Source organism: Canis lupus, chromosome 2 (genome assembly GCF_048164855.1).
Source record: "Canis lupus baileyi chromosome 2, mCanLup2.hap1, whole genome shotgun sequence".
NCBI lineage: Eukaryota > Metazoa > Chordata > Mammalia > Carnivora > Canidae > Canis > Canis lupus.
The window spans coordinates 54,916,335-54,942,245 of record NC_132839.1 but is presented as its reverse complement, the minus strand read 5'-3'; the positions used below and the strand labels follow the sequence as shown (position 1 = coordinate 54,942,245).

The 25,911-nt window shown below is 39.7% G+C and overlaps 1 protein-coding gene across 7 annotated transcripts in view; it reads left to right on the top strand.

Annotated features, from left to right (window-relative positions):
• The window catches only part of BLM (BLM RecQ like helicase), a 99,694-nt gene that overhangs the window by 32,039 nt on the left and 41,744 nt on the right, over window positions 1-25,911 (top strand). For 3 of the 7 annotated variants that reach the window (XM_072800461.1, XM_072800468.1, XM_072800495.1), the window contains exons 2-12: window positions 1,531-1,632; window positions 2,850-3,541; window positions 4,659-4,809; window positions 7,807-7,937; window positions 11,445-11,577; window positions 11,894-12,585; window positions 14,305-14,496; window positions 16,511-16,629; window positions 17,496-17,609; window positions 20,305-20,403; window positions 20,607-20,755. In XM_072800461.1, the coding sequence (XP_072656562.1) occupies window positions 1,535-1,632; window positions 2,850-3,541; window positions 4,659-4,809; window positions 7,807-7,937; window positions 11,445-11,577; window positions 11,894-12,585; window positions 14,305-14,496; window positions 16,511-16,629; window positions 17,496-17,609; window positions 20,305-20,403; window positions 20,607-20,755 (2,570 nt within the window). In that variant the 5' untranslated portion in view covers window positions 1,531-1,534. Of the gene's footprint in view, window positions 1-1,530; window positions 1,633-2,849; window positions 3,542-4,658; window positions 4,810-7,806; window positions 7,938-11,444; window positions 11,578-11,893; window positions 12,586-14,304; window positions 14,497-16,510; window positions 16,630-17,495; window positions 17,610-20,304; window positions 20,404-20,606; window positions 20,756-25,911 lie in introns of those variants that run through there. The other 4 variants (XM_072800477.1, XM_072800488.1, XM_072800512.1 and 1 more) reach the window with 4 other exon arrangements.

The following is a 25,911-nucleotide window of genomic DNA, read 5'->3' as shown; positions in this document are numbered from 1 at the left end:
GAGGAGGTCAACTTCCAGAATGGTAAAGTGAGGACAGTGGGATGTGTGTGAGTACAGATGAAACAACATTGGATGTGAGTTGACAATTGTTGACTCTGGGTGACGGGTATGTAGGAGTTCATTACAACCCTTCAGTCTATTTTTTTAATTTTATTTATTATTCATGAAAGACAGAGAGAGAGAGAGGCAGAGACAGAGGCAGAGGGAGAAGCAGGCTCCATGCAGGGAGCCTGATGCAGGGCTCAATCTCGGACCCGGGGATCACACCCCGAGCCAAAGACAGAGACACTCAATCACTGAGCCACCCAGGTGTCCCCCTTCCTGTCTATTTTTTAATCATTATTTTGATAACATCTTTACTAAGATATAATTCACATTATCGATATGAATTATTCAATGCTATTAATTAATTAGCTATTTTACCTGAAGCATACTAAAGGGGAAGAAGAGGCAGAAATCATTCCTTCTGGAGAATGTGGAAGAAAATTTGTATCATAATCATCTTCATCAAGCTCAACAAATGGAAAATTTTCAATTGAATATAATTGCATTTCTTCCAAGTTCTTCTTTTCACTACTATCTAAAGTGAAATGGTGCCTGGCTGGCTCGGTTGGAGGAGTGTGTGACTCTTGATCTTGGTGTCAAGAGTTCAAGCCCCACATTGAACATAGAGATTACTAAAATAAATAAACTTTTTTAAAAATCAAGTAAAACAGTTGTTAAACAGATTATTTTAATAATCAATGAGTGGAATATGATATAAAACTTCCTATTTCCATAAACATCTAGTGTTTTTAACCCTTCCTCCTAAGGTACATGGCATAAAATAAAAGTGGGTCTCTGGTAAAGATGGAGTGGGAGAGGAGATTATAACACTCAGCCTGAATGAGAATTTTTAACTATGCATAGATTCCAGCTATCCCGTCTCCCTTCAGCCTCAGGAATTTTAAGGTGGCTGAGACTGTGCATTATCCTGCATAGTAGCTCAGCAATATCACATTTGTCCCACGAGGAGTATAAATGTGCTTGGTGAAAGTACTCTTTCAGACTGAGACCCTATAATCATGAAGCACGGCATCTTGCTGGCAAAGTGCACTATTCTCATAGGTGAGCCCTTTCTTCTTTGCCTTTCATCTGTTCTTGGGGGTTTTCCATATGCTTTCATCGTTCACTCCCACCTCGCTCCCATCCAGCTTCCATTTACTCTTCCAGCCCAAGCTAGGTCTTGTTTTTCTCTAAACCCTTTACAAATAATCTCTTCTCTTATGTCTATTGTGCTTATTTTAGCTTTGGGGGAAACCAGGTCATTTTGCTATTTAAGTGAGCCTTCACTGAGTTAAAGGCTATATATTTCAGGTATCACCAGATGTTAAAAAAAAAAAAAAGAAAAATCAAAACAATTTATTGACCCAAAAAAACGTCATTCATCTAGGCACAGTTGAAACAGTGCTCCATGCGTCCCCCTCCAGAAATACTATGATTAATGCAAAGTACTTAACTCCCCTGATCATTCTTTTCCTCCCTGTTTAGGATCATGGCTGCCGTTCCCCAGAATAATCTACAGGAGCAACTAGAACGCCATTCAGCCAGAAAACTTAGTAACAAATTAAGTCCTTCCAAACCGAAATCTTCGTAAGTATTTTGGCTGTCATACAGGCACTGACCCAGAGTATTGTATGAATGAAACACTTCTCTTTCAGCACTTTCACTGTGCAGATAAGGAAATGAAGCTGAGGGCTCAGTCATGTCCCTACTTTGCACATTAACGATAGAGCATGTTTTAGTAGCTCCAGGTAATAAATATTCAGTACTTCCGCATTGTTCCTGGCACATATTACTTGCTCAGTTAATATCTGTGGCATGAATGAATAATGAATCTTCCTATAAGTTTGGGCAAATAGGTATTTTCAATATTTTAATATAATTTTATATCTATTCCAACAACAGTTTATGAGGAACCCTACAGCTCTCCAGTTTTCTCTCCTCCAAGCGAGGCTCCAAACTCCTTCTGATGATATTTAGTAATAATTTTTATTCTTTAATATTTCTATTCTGTTTAATAATTTCTAGAACTTAAAAAAAATAATTTCTAGAACTTTACCAAATTCTAGACACTGATGTGAGTGCTGGACTTTAAAGTTACCATTGAACTTCATGCCACCACGCCCAGCAGACATCCAAGGGACTTTGTCCTTCCGGTTCCAGCATAGCCTGTTCAGTTTTCATCTCTCTTCCCCATAAGAACTTGTACCAAAAAAAAAAAAAAAAAAGAACTTGTACCAAAAAAAAAAAAGAAAACTTGTACCAGACAAGCAACTCAACCTCACATTTGAGTCTCTTCTCTTTTTCTTTTATGCTGTCCCTCTCCTTAATTACAGATGATCCATGTGAGAAATAAAGTAGTGGGAGTGGCCTGGATACTCTCAAAACCAAATAATTAGCTTCTAAATTGGAAAGATCAGAGCATACAAATTATAATTTTAAGTTACTGTATAAATCTTAAAACCAGAGAGGGAGGGCAGCCCCGCTGGCTCAGCGGTTTGGTGCCGCCTTCGGCCCGGGGTGTGATCCTGGAGACCCGGGATCAAGTCCCACGTTGGGCTCCCTGCATGGAGCCTGCTTCTCCCTCTGCCTATGTCTCTGCCTCTCTCTGTCTCTGTGTGCCTCTCATGAATAAATAAATAAAATCTTAAAAAAATAAAATAAAAAACAAGGAGATGGATTCTTTGCTTATCTGTGCTACAGTGAAGGAGTTGCTGTATAAATCAGTAACAGACTTTAGAGTTTTGTATAGTTGGTGGGTTTGCTAAAATTAATCAGTCTAATTCAGTTTTTCAATTATTTTTCAGAGTTTTCACTTTTAAGAAGAAAACATCAGCCAACAATGTGTCTGTCACTAGTGTGTCAGTAGCAAAAACACCTGTGTTAAATGACAAAGATGTTAATGTCACTGAGGCCTTTCCCTTCAGTGAACCTCTGCCCCACGCCACAAGTCAGCAGACAAGGCCCAGTGACCTCAAAAATACTCCAGCAGGACAGCAAACCAGGAGAACTGTTTCAAAACCATTATTGCCAGATTTGTCACTGGTTTCACGAGTTTTATGTAATACCCAGAACACACCGATTGTAAAGAAATCCAGTAATGCTACTTTCAAGAAATTGGAATTTAGCTCTTCATCAGATTCTTTTGTTACCATCAATGATTGGGATGATATGGATGACTTTGATACTTCTGGAAATTCAAAGCTTGTTACACCATGCAAAAATCACTTTGTGAGAGTTAGCACTGCTCAGAAGTCAAAAAAACCTAAGAGAAACTTTTTGAAAGCACAGCTTCCTCAAGCAAATACAGTAAAGGCTGATTTGACTCCATCCTCCTTTGAAAGTAAGCAAGCATGTTTGACTAAAAAACAGAACGACGACTCGGAATGGTTTAGTAATGATGTGATTTGCATTGATGATGACCCCAATCCTGAAGAGCTTATACATGGAGATCCTCAGGAGAGTCATTCTTTAAAAACTCATTTGGAAGAGGAAAGAGGTAAAAATTTTATTTTATCTCATTTCAATATATTGATTATATTAATTTATTCAAAGCAAGGCCCTGAAACAATAGCAGATAGATACAGCTTTTGTCCTTAGCTCTGTGGAGATACCTGTTGCACAGCGTGTGGCCACTTCTTTGAAGCAGGTTCTACAGATGAAATGAAAATTTTATTCTAGTAATATAATTTTTATATAAACACCAAGGATAGCTCTGTAAGGTCCATAGAGGTTAAATGGTTTCCTAACGGTCTACTGACTAGCTCATGGCAGAAATGGGACATGAAATAAAGCCTTTCCATTATAAGTCCTTTATGGCTTGCTTCCGCCGGATGTGGATGTATGATACGATCTAATTGTGCTATTAAAGTATTACAGATGACACTCAAATCCTTTTCTGTTTAGGTCTTCTAGTTATTAGGTGCCCAGAACCTCAGCTGAGATTAGCCATGTGTGGAAGTACCCACCTCATGAAATGATTGTAAATGTGAGACTAATACTTCTAAACACCCGAATCCCATCAAGGTTACCACAGGGTGCGAAGGGACAGAAAGGTGATTGATGAGAAGCAAAACTGTAGTCTAATCAAATGCATTGCTGTTTATGAAGAGAAAATGGGGTCACAGGTAAGCTGGAAAGCAACCATCGGGCATTGTTATCACACATAGTCGAGAGAAAGACACTGAGTGTGGCAGACTTCAGTAACTAGGAGGCCCTCATAGTCAAGTTAACAGGGTTGGTACAGTTACACACTCCTATGTCATACTTCACTTACTGAAATATGAGTGAAAAATAGAAAAAATGATCCTAAAAAAAAAAAAATAGAAAAAACGGAAGTGCTGATACTAAGTAGGGGTTTCATAGTTGAACTGGAGAGTCCTGAGAATCCTTCAGCAGATCTTTAGCCTTCTTTCCCGCATCCATTGGTCTTAATCCAGGTGACTCAGTGATGATTTGTGAAGAAGCCCCCAGCATGGACATGTGGAAGGTGGGCACACATAGAGTGCTGGCATTGGTGTGACTCGTCTGGAGCACCCACTTGAGTGCTTGTGCCCAGCACTTCCTGTCTCAGTAGTGATGAAAGTAACCTGTGCTTGTCAATGGTTGTACTTTAGATAGCGAAAAGAAGAACTGGGAAGAAACAGAGTTATGTTCATTGGAGAAGTCGCCATGTGTAGAGCTTGACGAAGATGATTACGATACAGATTTTGTTCTACCTTCTCCAGAAGTAATTTCTGCCTCTTCTTCCTCTTTAAAGTGTTTTAGGTAAAACAGCAAATTAATAAATGTTACTGTGTATTTCTGGGATATCTGAAATAATTTTGTTTAGGACACCTGGGTGGCTCAGCGGTTGAGTGCCTACCTTCAGTCTAGGGCGTGATCCTGGAGTCCCAAAATCGAGTTCCACATCCGGTTCTCTGCATGGAGCCTGTTTCTCCCTCTGCCTGTGTCTCTGCCTCTCTCTGTGTGTGTGTCTCATGAATAAATAAAATCTTAAAAAAAAAGAAAGAAAAGAATTTTGTTTAGCTACCTAGTATCATTTCTGTATAGATTTGTTTGATGCTTTTGCAAAGTTTTCTATCCCCATGAAAGCATCAAAAAATCCCTGTTTATACACTTTATTTAATCGGTGGTATAAAGCTGTAAAGTTCTATTATGATTAATTATGTGGGACCTCCAAACGGTTCTATTTAGTTGATTTTGACATGTGAAATATATTCCTAAAAATACTATATATTTTCAAACTCCTACACCTGAAATGACACAAATGAAAAGTCACTTATTTGGGAAGTGATTTAGTTAACATTGTGTCCTTTTCTTTTTATCCTGCAGGATAGAATTGGCCATTATATTTGTCATTCACTAAATTTTAGTAAATTAGTGATGTGGTTGTGGTTAATTGACAGTATTATAGGAAAAAGACATGGTATACATAAGCCATCGATAGCTTAAAATACTAATCAGTCTTACCTCCATCTTTGACCCAATCTAGATCATGGTGCATTTGAGTGGTGGAGTATTTACTGTGAACCAATATTTTTATGAGAAACATGTCCCCCTAGTATACCACCTTAATTAAAGAAGGCAGGCAAGAAGGAGGTATTTGCCTACATAACCTCACTTCTCTGAGATTGTGTTTTAACATGTAGGTTGGCTTGTTTAAAGAGGAGGGAAAGGTCGAAACATAATTACTATTTGATAAAAAACTAAAAAACTGTAAGAGCTGTCCTCTTAATCCCATCCCATAGAATTTCAGACAACATTATAAAAAGTGAAAGAACTGAACAAGAGTTTCTATAGAGTGTAGATTCTAAACCAGATTCCCATTTAACAATGAAGCAGCCAAGGCCCAGGGGATTGTCCAGGATGATACAATCAATGGCACGTGTAGGGTGGGGGTGACTGGGTGACGGGCACTGAGGGGGGGCACTTGATGGGATGAGTACTGGGTGTTATTCTATATGTTGGCAAATTGAACACCAATAAAAAAATCAAAAAGAAAAATAAGATCCAGTGTAGGGCTATTTTCTGGACCATACCAATTCCTACTGAACACCTGGGTTTTTCCCTCTGTTTACTAAAAAAGTGTGTTGCACAGACAACCTTGTATCCAGCTTAACAGGATGCTTGTAGTCTTGCAGTTCCAACAAACCAGACGTTTTCCTTACCCATGTTAGGTTTTGATCCTTCTTCACATGTGTGTGTGATTTTTACATTGTAATCATTTTTACATGTTGTAATCAACATGTAACCTTAATTTTTTATTCTGCTTTTCTCTTATGTTATTTTTAGACATTTTTCATACTGCTACATAGTCTTTATTTTTATTATTTTTAATGGCTACCTAATTTATTGAGTTGTCATACCATGGTTAACTTTACCTAGATTTTTGGCAGTTGGAAAATGTTTATTTCCAAGGTTTCCCCAAAGGTGAAGTCTATCTATATAGTTTCCATTGTGACCTCGAATACATATTTGCATATATATTTTTTTTAATATTTTATTTATTTATTCATAGGCACAGAGAGAGAGAGGCAGAGACACAGACAGAGGGAGAAGCAGGCTCCATGCAGGGAGTCCGATGTGGGACTCGATCCCGGGTCCAGAATCACACCCCAGGCTGTAGGCGGCGCCAAACCGCTGCGCCACCGGGGCTGCCCATATTTGCATATATTTTAAAACTGAAATAGAATTTTCACAAATGATGCTCTCAGTATGTGCAGTACATAATTAAATTTTCTTTTGTATTTTATCTTGTCTTAAAACAAGGTTTTGGATTGTGAGTTTTGGATTAATTTCAGAGGTGTAACGCTCAGGTAATATGTAACAGAAAAGAGAAACGTGTTTTTGTATCTCCTGTGTGCCAAACCTCTTGAGCCAGCCTTCAGAGTCCTCCCATCTTCAGACCCCACATCACCTCTTCAATTCTATCCCTAGTTATGCTCTTAGGATAACAATAAGCTCCAGTGAACCAAATGAGACAAACTGACAATCTAGAAAACATTGCTAAAACTATAAGGCCTTTTCTTTAATTATATTATCATTTTTTAAGACTATATAAAGCATAGTTATTCATCACTGTTCAATCTAGTTAGAAGATTGCATTCCAGCCTTAGGGAAGCACAGTTGATACCAAGTAAAGAGAATTATCTTTGTCTCTCCTCACTCAGAGAGACACTTGGTCTGTCACTTTTCCAATACCTGTCATTCAGGGCTTCCTCATATCTCCCTCCTTGGCAAAGCCTGCTCAAGTTCCAGAAGATGTTGTCTTTGTCTGGATTTCCATGGTACCCTCTCTCTAACACTTTAGTGCCCATTTGTGTTTAGTGCCCATTTGTTACTTTTAAAGTATTTTTTGTATCCAGTCAGACTGACCATGTTTATATGTGTTAATAATTTTTGTATAAAACTATACATTATCAGAGAAGATTGGATGATGAGTTTTCCAAATTGAGAGGAGAGGGAGACAGAATCCCTCACATAGACCAAGTAGACCACGCCAGGCTCCTGTGAGGAATGTAAGTGATGCCCTGTGACGCCACATAGTGTTACTAAAAGAACATCATTGGAAGGAGAATTGAAAAGATCTCTTGGGGCCAGAAGATGGGAGATTTTGAAGACCTGCCAAAGAGGTTCTAGACTAGAGGAGATTAAAAAAAAACATGCTTCTCTTATTTGTCTGACCCGTTGTGGGAAAACATGAGAGGAAAAACTATACATTTGGCTTAAGTCTCATTTAGTTTTATATTTTTAAATTCACAGTATGTTAAAGGACCTTGATGCCTCTGGCACAGAGGATGGTCCTAGCACATCCGAGGACTTGCCAACACCCAAGGGGATGACAACACAGCAGCCCAATCAAGAGACCAGCACAAACTGTGACGGTACAAAAAGTATTTCGACATAGCACATATTTTAACTACCTAACATTTGGAAACAGTACGGTTGTATTTTTAACCTGTGGCTGTCCAGTGTTAGATGGCAAATTTGCAGTTCCTCACCTCTAACACAGAACCACCTTTGGCTGCTGGTTAGCTAGCATTTGCTTGAACAACTCAGAAATTTGTGTTCTCGAAAGAAATAGTGGAAACACTATTTGTTAGAAAATTATTTCTCACATTGAGCCAGAATTTGCCTTCCTGGAACTTTAATCCTTGTGAGGAAGGTCTAAAGCTCCTAGAAACTTTCTTCCCCCATCCCCCTCTTTTTTTTTTTAAGGGCTAAATATCGTTAGGTCTTTTAATTCTTCTCTATAGATAATGGTTTCTAGACCTTCCATCCTCCTGACTCTTCCTTATTTGTACTCTGGGTTTACATCTTGATGGCCATGCAAAGTTTAATGCTTTTTGTTTGATTTGTTTCCAGTTCATTTTTAGACTTTCTATCAAGTATCTAGTATAAATAGTGCAGCCACACTACTTTGAAAAGGAGCAGCCTCCTTTCCCACTGTGATTTCTACTTCCCTGGGGCTCTGTCAGTCCTGAGATCTATGTCCTTCTATCCTAGAAAGTTTTCCGGTATATTTCCTTTTTCTTTTTCTTTTTCTTTTTCTTTTGTTTTTCACTCTTCCTGAAACTTCTATTATTTGTATATTAGGCTTCCCTGAGTTATCTTTCATCTTTTCAGCCTCTTGCTTCTCTGCTTTCTGGGAGATTTACTCAATTTTATCTTTAACTTGTCTATATGGGATTTTCCAAGAGCCTTTTTTTCATTCTCTGAATATTTCTATAACATGTTCTGGTCCTTTTTGATGGGTTCTGTACTCATGATGAGTGTGTGTGCACATGTGTGTCATAGTGGGTGTGTCATGCACGTGTGTGGAGGTGTGTGCATGCACAGGCATGTGTGTGGTGTGTGTGCACATATGTGGTGATATGTATGGTGGGGTGTATGCACAGCATGTGTGTGTTGTTTCTGTTTCCTCCCCATTTTGTTTCCTTATTTTGGTGTCCAAATTTATTGTTAGAGATGTCCCTGAAACATCTGCTGTCCTGGGCGCTTTTGTACGTGTTTTCCGCTGTTAACTAAATTCATCCTCACAGTGGCTTTTAAGGTAGTGTCTATTATCCCCATTTTACGAATAAAGACCCCGAGGCACAGGAGAGTGAACTAGAATTAGCACAGGCAGGGTTTAAACCCAGTGGTGGGGAGGCTCCTGCACTGTGCTGCTTGTGGGCATGGTCTTGCTTATAAAGTGGTTACTCGGTTGGGGGCAAGGCCATGGTCCTCCAGGATGACATTAGAGGTCTTCCTCACAGCAGACGTGAACCCATCACTTCTTATTCCATTCTGTACAAACCTGCCTGGAGCCCATGCTTCTCTCCCTGGCCACAGGGCTGCAGAAGACTCACGTGACTGCACAGATCTGGGTCTGAGGCAGCAAGAGGGAACGGCTGGGATATGGGCTCCAGAGTGATGCGGTCCTGGGGCACAAACCTGTCTCCCTTGGCTCCTGGCGGGGAGACTGGAGCAAATCAGTTATGCTTCTCTGAACCTCAGTTTCTTCTTCTCTGAAATACCTTGCTGGGTGTTTGTCAGGATGCAGGGTAAAGTGCCCAGTGTACTGTCGGCCTTCAATAAATGGTGGCTATTGTTATATGCCAGTCTGGTAATCCCTTCAAAGAAGGAAATACATGAGATTACTGATTTATTTATATAAACTCTTGCTAACTCTATAATTGTTTCCTCTCCTTAGAGTTCACAAAGCAGCTATTTGATAACATGTTCCAGAATTTTGCCTTGAATTAACAGCCAGAGCACCAGCCTGTAGCTTTTGGCAATCAGTTTAGAATTTTTTGAAAATTAGAACAATGTTTGCCTGTCTTCACTCTTCCATCAACTGTCCTGTTCACTGGATGCCTCACATATCAGCGGGATCTTCTTTGAGGGTTTCCTTTGTGTTCTGAGGTATAATCTGCCTAGACAGGGAGACCCGAGCTCCTTTTCAATACCCATATCTCTCTCTGAGCCTGTCTGGCTTTCATTTCTTTCAGACCATTATTCATTCTCTTCTTCCCATTCTGATAGCCGTTCTCTGTGTAGAGAAAACAGGCAAAACGGGGATTCAGCCACCATCCACCCACCATCTCAGACCCCACATCCCTATCTGTGCCAGTCACCAAATTCCATATTTCCCAAGTCATTTTGACACAAACACTTGTCCTCCCGACCCATCTGTCATCTCTCCATCTCCTTTCTGCCCGTTGGACCGTACGACGGGCTACTCTCCTCAGCAATTTCCCAGCAACCTCATTCTCTTGCTGTCAGCTCTCAGATTGTCTCCTGAGAATAGTCTCCTCTGCAGCCCACTGAAACCGTTTCTTTCTCCCACATCCATAGACCCTCAGGGTGGAGTGGGCATCTTCCTCGTTTCCCTTTATTGGCCTAACCCATTCTTTTCTTCCTTCATTTATAGCCTTACCTCCTTTTACATTCTGTTTTTTAGTCTATAATGTCAATTAAATAAATGTGGACCAGACTGTCTGGATTCTGATGTGTAAACACTGTCATTAGGCATTTCTCTCCCTCACACCTGTCTTCTCTCCTCTCTTCCACCCTCCCTTCCTATCTCAGCCCCCTTCCTTTCTATCTCTGTTTTCCACTTTCCCTTGCATGGGTCTTATTCTCAAGCTGTGTGTCCCAGGGTGGTGGCAGGGGTGGCCACCAGCAGCTTGTCCAGCTCATTGAAAAGAGAAGTCTTCTTTTCCAGTCAGAAAACTCCCAGACCTAATTCTCTTTGAGCTGCCTCACATCAAAGGCCCACTGAGGTTGGGGTCCCCGAAAAGAAAGTCTCAGTGCTGTGCTGTTACCTTGAAAACAGTGTGGATGCCGGGTGGACTGGAACTACAGGTGGTGTGGGAGCCCTGCCAGTCCAGCCCTGTATGATACCTTGTATGGGCATGGCGAGATTTACCCCTCAAGTTAGTTAAAAATGATAGTAACCTGGGATGCCTGGGTGGCTCAGTGGTTGAGTGTCTGCCTTTGGCCCAGGGTGTGATCCTGGGGTGCCCAGATTGAGTCCTGCATCGGGCTCCCTGCATGGAGCCTGCTTCTCTCTCTGCCTGTGTCTCTGCTTCTCTCTCTCTGTGTGTCTCACGAATAAATAAATCTTTTAAAAAAAATGATAGTAAGCTGATAAACTTTTGCATCTTACAATGATGTTGGTTACCCTAAGAGAAATATTAAGAATTGACATAAAACAAAATGAAGATAACACAATTTGGGGCTCTCATGATATAGAATAGAGACAACATGATTTCAGATTCTTTCACAGGCAGATAATAGGGTGATACATGATAGTTTATGATCTTGTTGTTAAAGTACTGCCAGTTTTACATGCATGACTGTCAAAATTTTAAGTCTTTTTCAAGGAAAAATATTAACGAAATTACATTTTATAGCTAGACAGCCAAGTTTACAGCAGCAGCTTATTCACGTGATGGACCAGATCTGTAAATTAGTAGATACTATTCCTGATGATGAACTGAAAGCTCTGACTTGTGGGAATGCACTGCATCAGCAGCGGGACATAAGGTATCTTACTTTTCCTTCTCTTGCAGTATATCTGATTGCATTTCAACTGACCTGAGTTAGAAATGTACCGGGCAGAATTTTGAGGTGTTCTGAACAGGAAATCGTATCGGATAATTGGCATTATGTTTTATATTTTGAATTTGTGTACTTTTTCAAACTGCCCCTTTAGCATTTGTGTTCACATTATTGAGATTAAGGAAAAGAGGATATAAAGGATAGACTTCGCCACGATTGGGGATGAAAACTAAAGATACACTTGTGTGGCCTGCCCTGGCAGACTACTCATGTTTCATGTGGAGTTCTGTTTCCTCTTCAGAAGGAAGCTCCTAGCTGAAGCCGACTTTAATACAAGTGATGCCAGTGTTCTTGCTTCGGTGTGGACACGCGGGCCTGATTCACTGGGAAGCCCTGTGGAGGATATGGCATCTCTTTCTGCTCCTGATGTGTTTCCAAAGGGCAATTCCCATCCTACCGGGAATTCTGTTAAGGAGTTAAATTTTCCACACCTTCCCTCACATTCCAGTTCCACTGGGGAGTGTTTACTGGCTACTACCCCAGGAAAGACAGGATTCTCCGGCACCATGAAGAATCCCTCTGAAAGACTGTTATTCAGTCCCCATTTACAGAAGTCCTTTGTAAGTAGCAACTGGGCTGAAACACCACGGATAGAAAAAAGGAACGAGAGCTCTTACTTCCTGGGAAATGTTCTCACAAGCACGGCTGTGAGAGATCAGAATAAACGTGCTGCTCCAATAAATGACTTAGAAATTCAGGCTGCCTGTGATATTGATAATTTTGACATAGATGGCTTTGATGATGATGATGACTGGGAAGATATAATGCATGATTTAGCGGCCAGCAGATCTTCCACAGCTGCCTGTCTACCTATTAAGGAAGGTCGGCCAGTTAAGCCAGTATCAGAAAGAATTTCTTCAGCCAAGACAAACTGTCTTCCAGTGGCATCTACTGCTCAAAATAAAAACTCAGAGTCAATTCAGAATTACACTGGTAAGTTTAAATTGAATGCTTATATTTTATATGAAAACGGAACTGTCCAAAATCGCAATTGGGTAAGAAAACCAAGAGGAAATCATCCTTGCCTGAAAAGTGCATTGTTTCTATGCAAATTCCTGTTGATAATATGAATTACAAATCACAATTTCAATAGCAAGTCACTCCTTTGTCTCCGTAGCAGCTGTAGTTTTATAAAATGAGTAATTATAACCTATTGTAGTAAAGCTCTAAAGTCATTACAAATGTGCTTTGCCTTTAAATTAACATCTTTTAGTCCTGGAAACAATAAAGCTCATGAGCACCAAGTTTTTAATGATTTGGGAGATAAGTAAAAGCAAAGCTGAGTTTATATGTTAAAAAATGTAACTGCATGTATTTTTAGAACTCTGATGAGAACCAATCAATTTATAAAGTAGTAAAACATGTTTTATGTGTTAAAATATTAAAATGCAAGGCCACCTAAGAAAGACATGGAGTCAGAAATGTCTTAAGACAAATGATCTCTCTGGGCCTAAAATCTTTTTAATTCAATTCAGCAGATGTTTATGGAGTTCCCACTCCAGACCCTGGTTTATGTTGGGTTCTGGTCATAGTTGAGTAATGAGTAGTCCCTTTCCTCTTAGTAGAAGTTTGTGGAGGAGTGCAGTTAACCACTGGAAAGGCTGCAGGAGAAGCCAAAATTAATTTTAAAACCTTACATCAACCCTATAAAGTTATCACCAAGTGTTTTTTAACTGAAGCAAGTTTATATGTGTAAGATTTATAAAGTACAGCGTTCCCTATTTTTGCCATTGATGACTTAATACCATGGAGGTTGTTCTGACAGTTATGCTGTTGACCTTTAAAATAACCATTAATGGATTTATTTTTGTGTCAAGTTAGAATGTGTCATACTTAATGTTTGCATTTATCTTTGAGACAGTTGAGTGTTGGGTTTGGAGAGACTGCCAGAGCTGGTGTGAGCACCTCTTGTTCAGTGTGCCGAACCAGGGCTGCAGAGCAGGGGGGCAGATGTGAGAGACGTAGTGGAAGAGGAGCCAGAGGAAACTGAGATGCCTTGGAGGTTCCAGACCCGGTGACTGGGAAATATGTGACACCATTAGCAGAGCAGGGAAGTCAGGAGGCAGAGCAGATTGGGAGAAAAGCTGAGGAGGGCTATTTTAAGACTCGTGGAGCTTAAAGTGTTGGTAAAGTCATTCAGGTAGAAATGTCTTGCAGACATTTGGAGATGCATGCAGGACTGGAACTTAGGTGGGTGTCAGTAGGGCTTTACAAAAGAGATCTAGGCAATCTGTGCACATACGTGATGTTCAAGATCTGAGGACTAGGAGAATTACAAAGAAAGAATGGCCAAAAGTCCCAAGCATCTGCAAAGACTCCCAAGTGTAAGGGGCAGGTGGAGGAAATGGAGCCAGGAGAGAGAATTTAAATAGAAAAACTATGATTGTCTTGAAGGTCAAGAGAGGAGGAAGAAGGGAATAAATGAAATAGTGGTAGGTGCTGCAAAAAGATCAAGGAAAAGACTGGAATTTGGCCTCGGGAAGCCTCTGGCAGCTTTGACATTTGGTGGGGATGAAACCCTGATTAGCGGTTGAAGAAAGATGTGCTGCAGGGACATGTATGCCTTTGATTTTGTATGGCAAAGGGTAAATGCTAAAACTGACTTGTTAACAATAACGCACTGATTTTTCTTAACATCAATTATTTTCTCAGACAAGTCGGCGCAAAATTTAGCATCCAGAAATCTGAAACATGAACGTTTCCAAAGTCTTAGTTTTCCTCATACAAAAGAAATGATGAAGATTTTTCATAAAAAATTTGGCCTGCATAATTTTAGAACTAATCAGCTAGAGGCGATCAATGCTGCACTGCTGGGTGAAGACTGTTTTATCTTAATGCCCACTGGTATGTATTTTTAGATGTAAATTGGCAAGAGTCCATTGGCAGATGTTAAATGAAAGCCCTTTAATAGAAATAAAATGAACACCCACATGGCATTTCCATCATTAAGAGACCTCTATACCTCCCATGCCATAGTGAGAAAATGTATTACCTCACGTCCTCTGCTGACATGATAACATTTATAACCCTTTAAGATTTTCACCTCAAAGCTTGTTGTGTTGAATCGATCTAGAATTTCTCTCTCTCTTTTTAGTCTGTATTAATCTGGAACTTGAACAAAAAGTTATCATCGTCAGAGACCTTGAACATCTCTGGCACTTTATTTGGTACAGTCTGCTGTCGAAGGGTGGTTAAGATCATCGGCTCTGGAGTGACGGCCTGGCTCCAGTGTGCAGCGCTGCCACTTACTTGCAGCGTGACCTGGAGCGGAGCACTTCACCCCAAGCACCAGCTTCCTCATGTGTGCAGCGGGGGGTGATAACCAAGTACCTACTTCACATAATGTCGTGAGGAGTAAGCAGAAGGCCTTTAGCCATAGTTCTTGCTTGGCCTCAGTTTTTAAGAGATCCAGGACTTGTCATTGTGCCATTCACATCTGTAACAGCTGTTTGATGGTTTACAGTCATCCAAGTGAGGTTATTAAATCAACAGTTAGGATAAGGAGCACAGGAATCTGAGTTGCAGTGCTTCCTCAGAGCCTTCCCTCTGCCTTTTACTCACCTTGCTATGACCTTTAGTAATTAGTTATTACCGTTTTAAAATTATGTTGCTAAGCATCTGAGTTCTTTCAAACTGATTTTAGAACTCAGACAACATTGGCTTAATAACCAACATTTTGTATTTTATTAACTTGTTCACTCTGCTGCTCTGGCTCTAGTTTGGTATTTCAAAATGGAAGCTGGAAGTGATCCTGACAATGATCTAGTCAGTGGTTTCAGGGTTTTTCATGGTCCTTTAGGGTTTCAGGGGGCTTTTTGTGGTTCTTCCCACCCCAGTTTCAACCTGTTGATTTATATAGATAAAGATTCCAATAAGGTTTCTTTCAGACAAAAAAACATTTTGCAGGTGAGAGAATTGAGGCATGGTAAGGGTAGCTTGAGTGTCAAAGTCAGACAGTCTAAGTGATGGAGCAGAAGCTGGAACACAGCTTCTTGATCTTTTCTTGACATTTACACATACATATATACCAAGATATAATGTACTTACCCAACATGCAAAAAAGGTGGAATGTGATGTATAGTATTTAAAAAAAAAACAAAAACAGAGTCCTAGAAACTGCCAGGCACAAGTTTCTACCATTAGTGGATGGGAGAAGTTGAAAATTAAGAGACTAATCATTAAATGTAGACCAATTGTCTTACCATTTTGAATTAGAGTTACCCAGAGAAATGGGGATGCATCTCAGAATGACTTTCTCTTCATCTTCTGTTAGTTCTCTACATCTTCTATCTCAAAGGAAGATTGGGAATATTTTCTTACTGATAAGAGTACAGGGAGTCAAAGTGCGGATATTCAGCGTTGAAAGGTTCATATTAATGGTTTAAAAAAGTGAGATCCTAAAAGTGCTTTCTGGATCATCAAAGAAATATTAAACCATGTTTACTACAGTCTTAAGTGATGTATGTTTTATAACATTTTAACTCTTTAAAATTAAATATTATACAAGGTAATTATTTTCACCCTAATACTGTGATAGAATATCCCTCATACTGCACTTGGATTTCCCAAGTAGCTTTTTAAAGCACTTCTATTGCATTTAAGTTTCCTGCCCTGATTCCTGTTTTTGCATTCATGTATACCTACATAAGATCTCCTAAAAGATAAATTTCACACATTTAAATTGTCTAAATATTTTGGCTTATTCCAGTGTGGCAAATTATTGGCACCATAGGGAATGTCACTTGGTGTTCTCTTACTTTTAAATATTACTGTATGATTTAGTTTGTAACTTCTGCCTTCATGCTCACAAGATAGAACCTGACAGGTAGTTTTTTGTTTTTGTTTTTTGTCCTTTCAGGAGGTGGTAAGAGTCTGTGTTACCAGCTCCCTGCCTGTGTCTCTCCTGGTGTCACTATTGTCATTTCTCCTTTGAGATCACTTATAGTAGATCAAGTCCAAAAGCTGACTTCCTTGGATGTAAGTTGAAACAAAACACTACCAATTATAATTAAAAATACTAATAAAGACATAAAAGTAATTATATTTCAGTACTCTGGGTAACATTTTTTATTAAGTAGTTCATAAATTAGAAGAATCAAGCACAGCAGTTTGAGTAAGTTGTACAAGTCGTTGAAAATTCTAGTACAGATAACCTTCTCAGTTCAGTCTAATTTTATTCTAGAAAAATGTATCTTATCAAGAACTTTTAACCTGTATTTTGCTGATGTACATTTCTTTTATTAATGTGAAAGGATTTCTATTACTGCAAGATCAGCATATAATATCTTAAAATACACATGAGCACACCCACACATGTGTCCTTTTTCCTCCAGCTGAGGTTAAGAAAGTATAAAATGTATTCTACCAAACCCCACATATATTCGAAGTCGTGAGCCACCACCCCTCAACAAGACCGCCAGTTTGATTTTTCTGCCAAAGAATGTGTGTGTGCAGCGCCAATCACCAGTGTTCAGCTATTCCTGATGCTATGGCCCTCTCATCGTCCTCATGCTTTAACGCACTGGAGATACATTTGCCTAAACAAAAATGAGCTGTGCATTAGGATGTGACTCTCTTGGGCACTGAATTCATATTTATCTTACTTACAGATGTGAAAAGCAATGGCAGTAAAGAAAAGAGAAGAAAAAAGAAGGAAATAAACAATGGGAATATTCTAAGTTATGGCTAAGAAAAGTTTTGGGTTTTTTTTAATATGTGCTAATTATTTACTTTCACCGCATTGACATTAGCTTTCCTTTGACCCAGGTTTGATATGAAACTTATAAAGTATATATAGAACCTAAAGATAAATATATGCTTATGTTTATGACTTTTGTACTTAGATTCCAGCTACATATCTGACAGGTGATAAGACTGACTCGGAAGCAACAAGTATTTACCTGCAATTATCCAAGAAAGACCCAATTATAAAACTTCTATATGTTACTCCAGAGAAGGTTCGTATTGATACCATTATTTTAAAATATGATATTAGGGGCACCTGGATGGCTCAGTGGTTGAGTGGCTGCCTTTGGCTCAGGTCGTGATCCCGAGGTCCTGGGATGGAGTCTCACACTGGGAGCCTGCTTCTCTCTCTGCCTGTGTCTCTACCTCTCTCTGTGTGTCTGTCATGAATAAATAAAATCTTTAAAAAGTAATGAAATAAATAAAAATATTAAAGCTGTGTTAGAAAAACAACCCAGTTCTGTCTCCTGAGTAGGGAAGAACCCAGGCTTCCCTTCCGATGTCTCTCTCCTTTACCATCACATGGAGTATTTTACTCCTGGTGACCAAAGGTGTGGACATTTTTTCCTTATTCTAAGCAGCTCTCTGTGACCAGAGAGTCCTACAGCAGAGAGTCCTACAATTTAACACGGCTCTGACAGTGTCTACACAGAGAGAGCATTGGGTCCCCCCAGGTGAAGGGCTCAGTCCCACAAGATGATTCCCACCCTCTTTTAGATGCCGGTAGCAACTAGAAGGTCCCCAGGCACCCATAACTTCTGTTGGATTTGGCTAACAAAGCAGAGATTCCGGTGATCCCCTCCTCGGTTTTGATTAATGTGCTAGAGCAGCCCACAAAACTCAGGGAAACACTTAACATTTACCAGTTTATTAAAGGACATGACAGATGATGCAGATGAACAGCCAGATGAGAGAGACACAGTGTAGGGACTTGGGGGGAGGGGGTCCAAAACACGGGAGCTTCTGTTCCGGTGGTGCTGGGATGCATAACCATCCACAATGGAAGCTCACCAAACCTCCTACTATTGAGAATTTATAGTAGCCTCCTCACATAGGCATGATCATGTCCAGCCCCTCTCCCCTCTCAAGAGGATGGAGTGCTACTGAAAATTCCAAGTTTCTGATCATGGCTCGGTCTGTCTGGTGAGTGGCCCCCACCCAGAGTCACTGCACTAGAACAAAAGACACTCCCAGTGCTCCTATCACTTAAGAATTTAGAAGGGATTTAGGATCCCTGCGTCAGGGATGGGGTCAGAGACAGATATTGGAGTGAGGGATGCTTCTACTCTTATCACTTAGCAAATTACAAGGGTTTCAAGAACTTGTGCCAGGAACTGAAAGCAGAGACCAATATATTTTTCTATTATCTCATAAAAGCCCACTAGAATACATAATATTTTTAAATTTTTGACATAATTTCTGATACACAATATAGTACAAGGATTCCTGTATAACTTTTACCCAGAAACCCTAAGTGGTAACATTTTACTATAATTGCTTTATTGTCCTTTCCCTCTCTCTGCCTTTTTCCTAAAATATTTGAGAGTAGGTTGTAGACATGATAACCCTTTCAACCCTAAACACTTCACCATGCGTTTCCTAAAAACAAATTCTCTTGCATCATAACCTCAGGACAATCATTAAAATGAAAAAATGTTTATTGATACAATGACTTAATCTGTAAACATTATTATTATTATAGTCTTTCTAGTTGTCCCAGTAATGTCCTTTACTGCAAAAGAAAATCCTAGATTGCATTCGGTTGTCATGTCTCTTTAAAGTTTCTCTCTGTCCTTCATGATTTTGACAGTTGTGAAGAGTGAAGGCCAGTTGCTTTGAGGCCTGTCCCTCAGTTTAAATGTATCTTCTGTTTCCTCACGATGAGATTTATGTTACTCATTTTGGCAGGAATATCATAGAGGTGACAATTGTTCTCAGTGCATCAGATTGGGATGCACTTGATGTCTGTTTATCCTTTTGTTGGTGGTGTTAACTTTGATCACTGGTTGAGGTGGTGTCTGCCAGATTCTCCACTATAAAATGACTTCTTTTGTGTTGTTGCAATTGGTAATTACAAAAATAAACCTAAATCTTTTGCTTTTGTAATTAGTGGGTATCCTGCTGTGGAGTACTCTTGAGATTGTATAAATATCCTGTTACTCATCAGACTTTGACCCAAAAGAGTTTTTATCATCCATTGATGACTCCCTGTCAGTGATTTCTGTAATGGATGCCAAATGAAGAGTTTTCTAACTTAGCCAGCATTCTCCTGTAAGGAAGAGCTTTCCCTTTTACCTACATATTTATTTATACCAACATGAAATCATGGGTTCTTAATTTATCAGGGGGCTATAATCCACTCTCATTGTTTATGTGGATGTTCTAATTGTCCTAGATTTGGCCAGTGGGAGAGCTCCATCACACTGCTTCTGTATCCTGTTGACGTGTCCCTGTCAAGACATGGATGCCAGATGTTGTCATTTCTACTGGGATATCATTGCTTCTAGACCCTGTCACAGACAGAATCATGAAACACATACATATATACATACATGTGTGTATGTGCGTACCCCCCCCGCCCCCCAAAACAACATGCATGCCGACAACCTAAACCTGTAACCCTGTTACCAGTGTAAACGTGGTGAACCTCAGGCATATTGAGGCAGGAAAAAAGTTTTAGAACCACTGACCTAATACACAACTGCTTGCTAAATGTGGGTGAATATTCTAGAAGGTTTCATTTGCAATTCTCTATTCTGCTAATTTTCTTCATACATTGAAATAACTCATTTTATGTGGAGGTTTTAATACAGCTGAAGTTGTAGTGGAACTAAAGACAGCAGAGTCCTTAAGGTGCTGTGGTGTTTAAATATTTTCAGATCTCTAATGAATACATCTCTGGTCTAGGTCTGTGCAAGTAATAGACTGCTTTCCACTCTGGAGAATCTGTATGAGAGGAAGCTCCTGGCACGTTTTGTCATTGATGAAGCGCATTGTGTCAGTCAGGTAAACACTGGTTTATGTGACAATGAATATATACTACCAACAGTATATGTCTTTTCAGAATAGAGGAAAAACAATGAATTATCCTAGCTCACTGAAGAATAAAATGTTTCTCAATACAGTGAGCAGTATATGCAGTATATGCTTCCTTTTTATGTAGGAAGATCCAAATAGTCTGAAAGGCGTTATTTTTTTTTTCCAACTAGTGGGGACATGATTTTCGCCAAGATTATAAAAGAATGAATATGCTTCGCCAGAAGTTTCCCTCTGTTCCAGTGATGGCCCTTACTGCCACAGCTAATCCCAGGGTACAGAAGGACATCCTCACTCAGCTGAAGATCCTCCAGCCTCAGGTGTAAGTTGCTCAAAGTCCTGAATTTAAAAACCCTGGGGCAGTGGTTCCCAGATTGCCACACAGTAGAATCGTGTACTGAGCTTTAAAATCCCAGTGCACAGATTGCACTCTGTCAATTAGACAAGAATTTGGGGGGCTGGGAGCCATTATGTTTTTAAAAACCCCCAAATGATTCCAGCGTGCAGCAAAATTTGGGAACCAAGGCCTGAGGGCTTTTTACTTACTGAAATTCAAACTCTATCCAAATACCTATTTTGGAAGTAGAGATAAAGTGTGTGCTGTACCTGTTAACTCTAGAATGGTCCCTGTAGTAAATTAGCTTTTATTTATCTATCCTGGTTCCCATACATCCTAGGGTATACATCAGGAAGTACACAGATGACCCTATTTTGTCATTTTCCCTGAAGTTCCACTTATATCCAGGATATTGAAAACAATCCAGGAACTATGTTTTACAGTTTTTATGCTTTGTTTTCATCTCAAAAGCAGAGGTGCTTTTCATTGCCACCAAATCCATAATTACAATAGAAACTACTATAAAAAAAAATCCCCACATATCTAGGTTGTACTGGATTGTTTCATACCTCTGCATGAGTCTGTAGAGACAGGTGCATTCTCTGATAGGTTCATTCACTCAGCAAATATTTACTTAACAGCTGCTGTGTGCCAAGGTTAAAAATACTTGTCCCTTCTAATTTATTAGTGGGTGCTTTGAGTTTGAGGAATGCTTGAAGGAATGACCGGTATATTGGGGTGAATTTTTAAAGCACACCTTTTGCTCATTTGGAAATAAAGACAGTAAGATGGCTCTCTAAATACTGTGGTCAATAAAAACAGCAGCATCCCTCAGCAGCTTAGGGAAGAACCAAAAGCACCATATGAAGGATATGGGGGACCATGAGGTTAAGACAGCTGCAGGGACCTTTGCAGATTAAACTGGCATTCTCCAGCACATGAACTTTAGAGTCCTCAGAATTTTTTGTGTGAAATCACAAAATTTGGAATGGAATATCTTACTTTAATCTCACTTGAGAAAGGGTGTTTTTGTAGAATTTGGGGGTGGGGAGAGATTTTGCTTCCATAATTGATGTACATGACAACATATCTAAGGTGTCATATTATGCTTTAGGTTCTAGTGAGTAACCTACCTGCCAGAAATTCACTGCTATAAGTACTACATTGATCTGTGAAAGCCTTTCTTTTTTTTAATAGGCAGTGTTTTTAGCTTTTTTCCATCAAATTTATGCCAGATGCGGTCTGCTCATCTTCTAGGCCAGTAATATTAATTGCCAAATGCACATAGTTAAAAGAAATTGTATGAATTCACTTCACCTTTTGAATAACTTTTTGTAAGTACAGAATTTGTCATTTTTGTTTGCGTAAACATTGCACATATGCATATAGAGATAGACACCTTTAATATCTTTTCCTGGTCGTGTGAGGAGATCAGCCTGGAAAAGCAATAGATTGTACATTTCCTGAGTCTAGCATGTGGCGCCCTGTGCATAATTGGCACTCAGTAAGAATGAATAAATGGAACATATGGAGGAATTTTGGTAAATGTGGGTAAAATATGAAAATTTGGGCAAGTCTGTTGATTCCTTAATATATTTGGTACTTCTATATTTGGGAGAGTTTAAATCTCTTAGTGGAAGTAAAAAGATTTTAACAAACACTTTCTGGTACATTTTTTCCTGATCTTTTTTGCCAGTAGGCCCTTGCTTCAATTAAACATACCCAACTGCTGCTGTATCATGACCCCGGAGAAGGCAGGTCTCCCTAGGGTTGGAGCCACAGCACCCCCATGCTCCTCTTCTACAGCTAGTGTGTGGTAATGTTCTTCTTTGGAAAATAGGATAGATAATAATAAAATAGAGACTTTATTTCTTTTCCTTAGGACCTTAAAATATAAACTGAGAAGGAAAAGGCAGACACGTAGACAGTTGATACAACAATAATATCCCAAAACAATAATGAGAGCTACTAGTTACATATTTAGCCTATTCAATGGGCCAGGCGCTATTCTTGACAGTTTATGTGTATGAACTCATTTATCCACACAAAAGGCTCATGAGCTAAGTACTCCTACTTTCCTCACTTTTGGATGAGGAAACGAAGGCACAGAGAAATAACTTGCACAAGGTCATAGGCCTCGCAAGTGCCGGAGGGAGGACTTAAACCCAGACAGTCTGGTTTTAGAACCCTTTAAGTACTTCTTAATAAATTGCAGGATGAAGTACGTATTAATTAGAGATGTAAATTATGACTGCAGGAACTCAGGAAGGCAAGAGTGACTCTAACCCAAAATAACAACCAGTTGTTAATGAGGAGGGGTCGGATGGGCTTTTATAAAGGAAGCGGGCTTGGTAGGATGAGGAGTCTTTGTTGTCAGCAGCTGTACTGAGATACCATTTACATACTTTAAGAGTCACCTATTTAAGTATGCAATGCTATGATTTTTTTTTATTTATTCACAGAGTTGTGCACCCCCACCATATCTAATTTTAGAACATAATCTGTCTCCCTTGAAAGAAACTCCATACCCATCAGCAGTCAGTTCCCACTATTCCCCATATCCCTAGCCCTAGACAACCACTGATCTATTTTGTGTCTTTATAGATTTTTGCCTAAGCTGGACATTTCATAGAAACAGCATTTTGCGGAAAGTGGCCTCTGTGACTGGCCTCTCACGCAGCTTCATGTGTTCAGGGTTCATCCATGTGTTGGTTCCTGTCAGTACTGCTTTCTGTCCTACTGACAAAAACTATTCCATCACACGTGTGCTCTCTACATTTTTTCATTTATCATATGGTAGATATTTCAGTTGTTTCCATTTTGTGGCCGTTGTTATTATGAAGACTACTACGGGCCTTGGTGTCTTAAGTTGTGGGTGTGTGTTTTTGTTTCTCTGGGGCATCCGTGCAGCAGCCATGGCAGACCACAGAGCTCCAGCAGTGTGTGAGGGCTATGGTTGCTCCCTGTACACATCAACACGTGTTACAGGACATCTTTTATTATACCTGTCCTAGTGGGTGTGAAGTGATGAGAATGGTGCTTCCACAGGCAGAGAGGGAGAATTCAGGGCTGAAGTTTCAGGTATCAGAGTACAAGCGGGATCCAAGGAATGGAGAATAATACATGGGATAAGAGGAGAGACCTGGGAGGGCTTAACACCCCATCATGGGGATCTTGCGTTTTGTGGTGGTATGGTGTTTGGGATTCATTCTTTGGGCAACTTGACCTGGAAAATGGCTTGAGCTGAACCTTAGGATAGAATAATCACCCTGGCAGTGGAACCGAAGATGGAGCAGACGAACAAGGGATCAGAGGCCAAATGGCCCCTGGAAACCCCATTGTAGCATTCTAGAAGAGAGGTGACAGTGCTGGCAACAGCAGAAGAGGACCCAGGGGACCAGTTTGAGGGAAGACACAGCTGAATCAGGAAGACTGACAACTGATGGAGTAAGAAAGACAGACATTGTAAAGTTTATACTAGTTTCTGGTGCAGGTGACATGCAGGAGGGGAGAAGAGGTGAAGGGGTGGGTAATGAATTTGATTTTTAGATCTGTGGTTGGGGTGGGGGTTAAGGAATGAGTGGAGAAAGTCATGACCTCAGTTTTCATACTTTCTTTCTTTTAAGATTTTATTTATTTGAGAGAGACCAAGAGAGAGAACATGAGCAGGGGGAAGAGGGAGAAGCAGACCCCCTTCTGAGCAGGAAGCACGAGGCAGAGCTCGATCTCAGGACTCCAGGATCATGACCTGAGCCAAAGGCAGACATTCAACTGAGCCACCCAGGTGCCCCTTAGTACTTTCTTTGGTTTTATGGGCCTCCTGAAAGAATTTTAGAAAACTGTATCACCTATATATTTCTAACTTGACACCAAAAATTTTTCAACATGAATTTTAAATAAGAGAATGTAGTCTGTTGTAAATAATGTTTTTAAATTAAATCTTTAACCTAGCCCTTTTAAATGTATCCAGTAGAATATAAATATAATAGTAATTTTGTATCTACTTTCACTCACTTAAAAAACACATTAAAAAATTTTAACTTTAGGGATCCCTGGGTGGCGCAGCGGTTTGGCGCCTGCCTTTGGCCCAGGGCGCGATCCTGGAGACCCGGGATCGAATCCCACGTCGGGCTCCCAGTGCATGGAGCCTGCTTCTCCCTCTGCCTGTGTCTCTGCCTCTCTCTCTCTCTCTCTCTCTCTCTCTCTGTGACTATCATAAATAAATAAAAATAAAAAAAAATTAAAAAAAAATTTTTGACTTTAAAAAAAATTTTTTTAACTTTAAATATCATTAGACATTCAAAAATGTCTTTAACAGGGACACCTGGGTGGCTCAATGGTTGAGCGCCTGCCTTCTGCCCAGGGTGTGATCCTCGGAGTTCCAGGATCGAGTCCCACATTGGGTTCCCTGCATGGAGCCTGCTTCTCCCTCTGCCTATGTCTCTGCCTCTCTCTCTTTCTGTCTCTGATGAATAAACAACTAAAATCTTTATATATATCTTGGGCAGCCCCAGTGGCTCAGAAGTTTAGCGCCGCCTTCAGCCCAGGGTGTGATCCTGGAGACCCGGATCGAGTCCCACATCGGGCTCCCTGCTTGGAGCCTGCTTCTCCCTCTGCCTGGATCTCTGCCTCTCTCTGTCTCTGTGCCTCTCATGAATAAATAAATAAATAAAATCTTTAAAAAATATTTAACAGATTTTTTATTATATCTTTCCTTTTTCTCTTTGAACTCCTATTTCTCTTTCAGTTTCCCCACAGATTTTTATCCTAGGGTAATATATTTTTATGCTTGAAGTCTTATTACTTACTATATCATACTTACCTATAAGAAAAATATGAAAAAAATCTGTGTATATAAATTAAAAGTTGTTTTTGAATTTCCCATACCAAAATTTTTTTCCAGATTGAATTACTATAATCATTAGTAATATATTACTGATTGAAATAGTTTAATTATCTTTTTAAAAATTTAAGCCTATATTTTGATTGGGAATGTGTAATTTAATGAGATAGGACTTTTCAATTAGCTGATACATCCATGGACAAATCAAGTTGGTTCATATTTCTTATTTTTACAGATGTAAGCATTGAGAACCATTGCTCACATACACATGTAGATGGGAATGGAAAGCATTTTATTA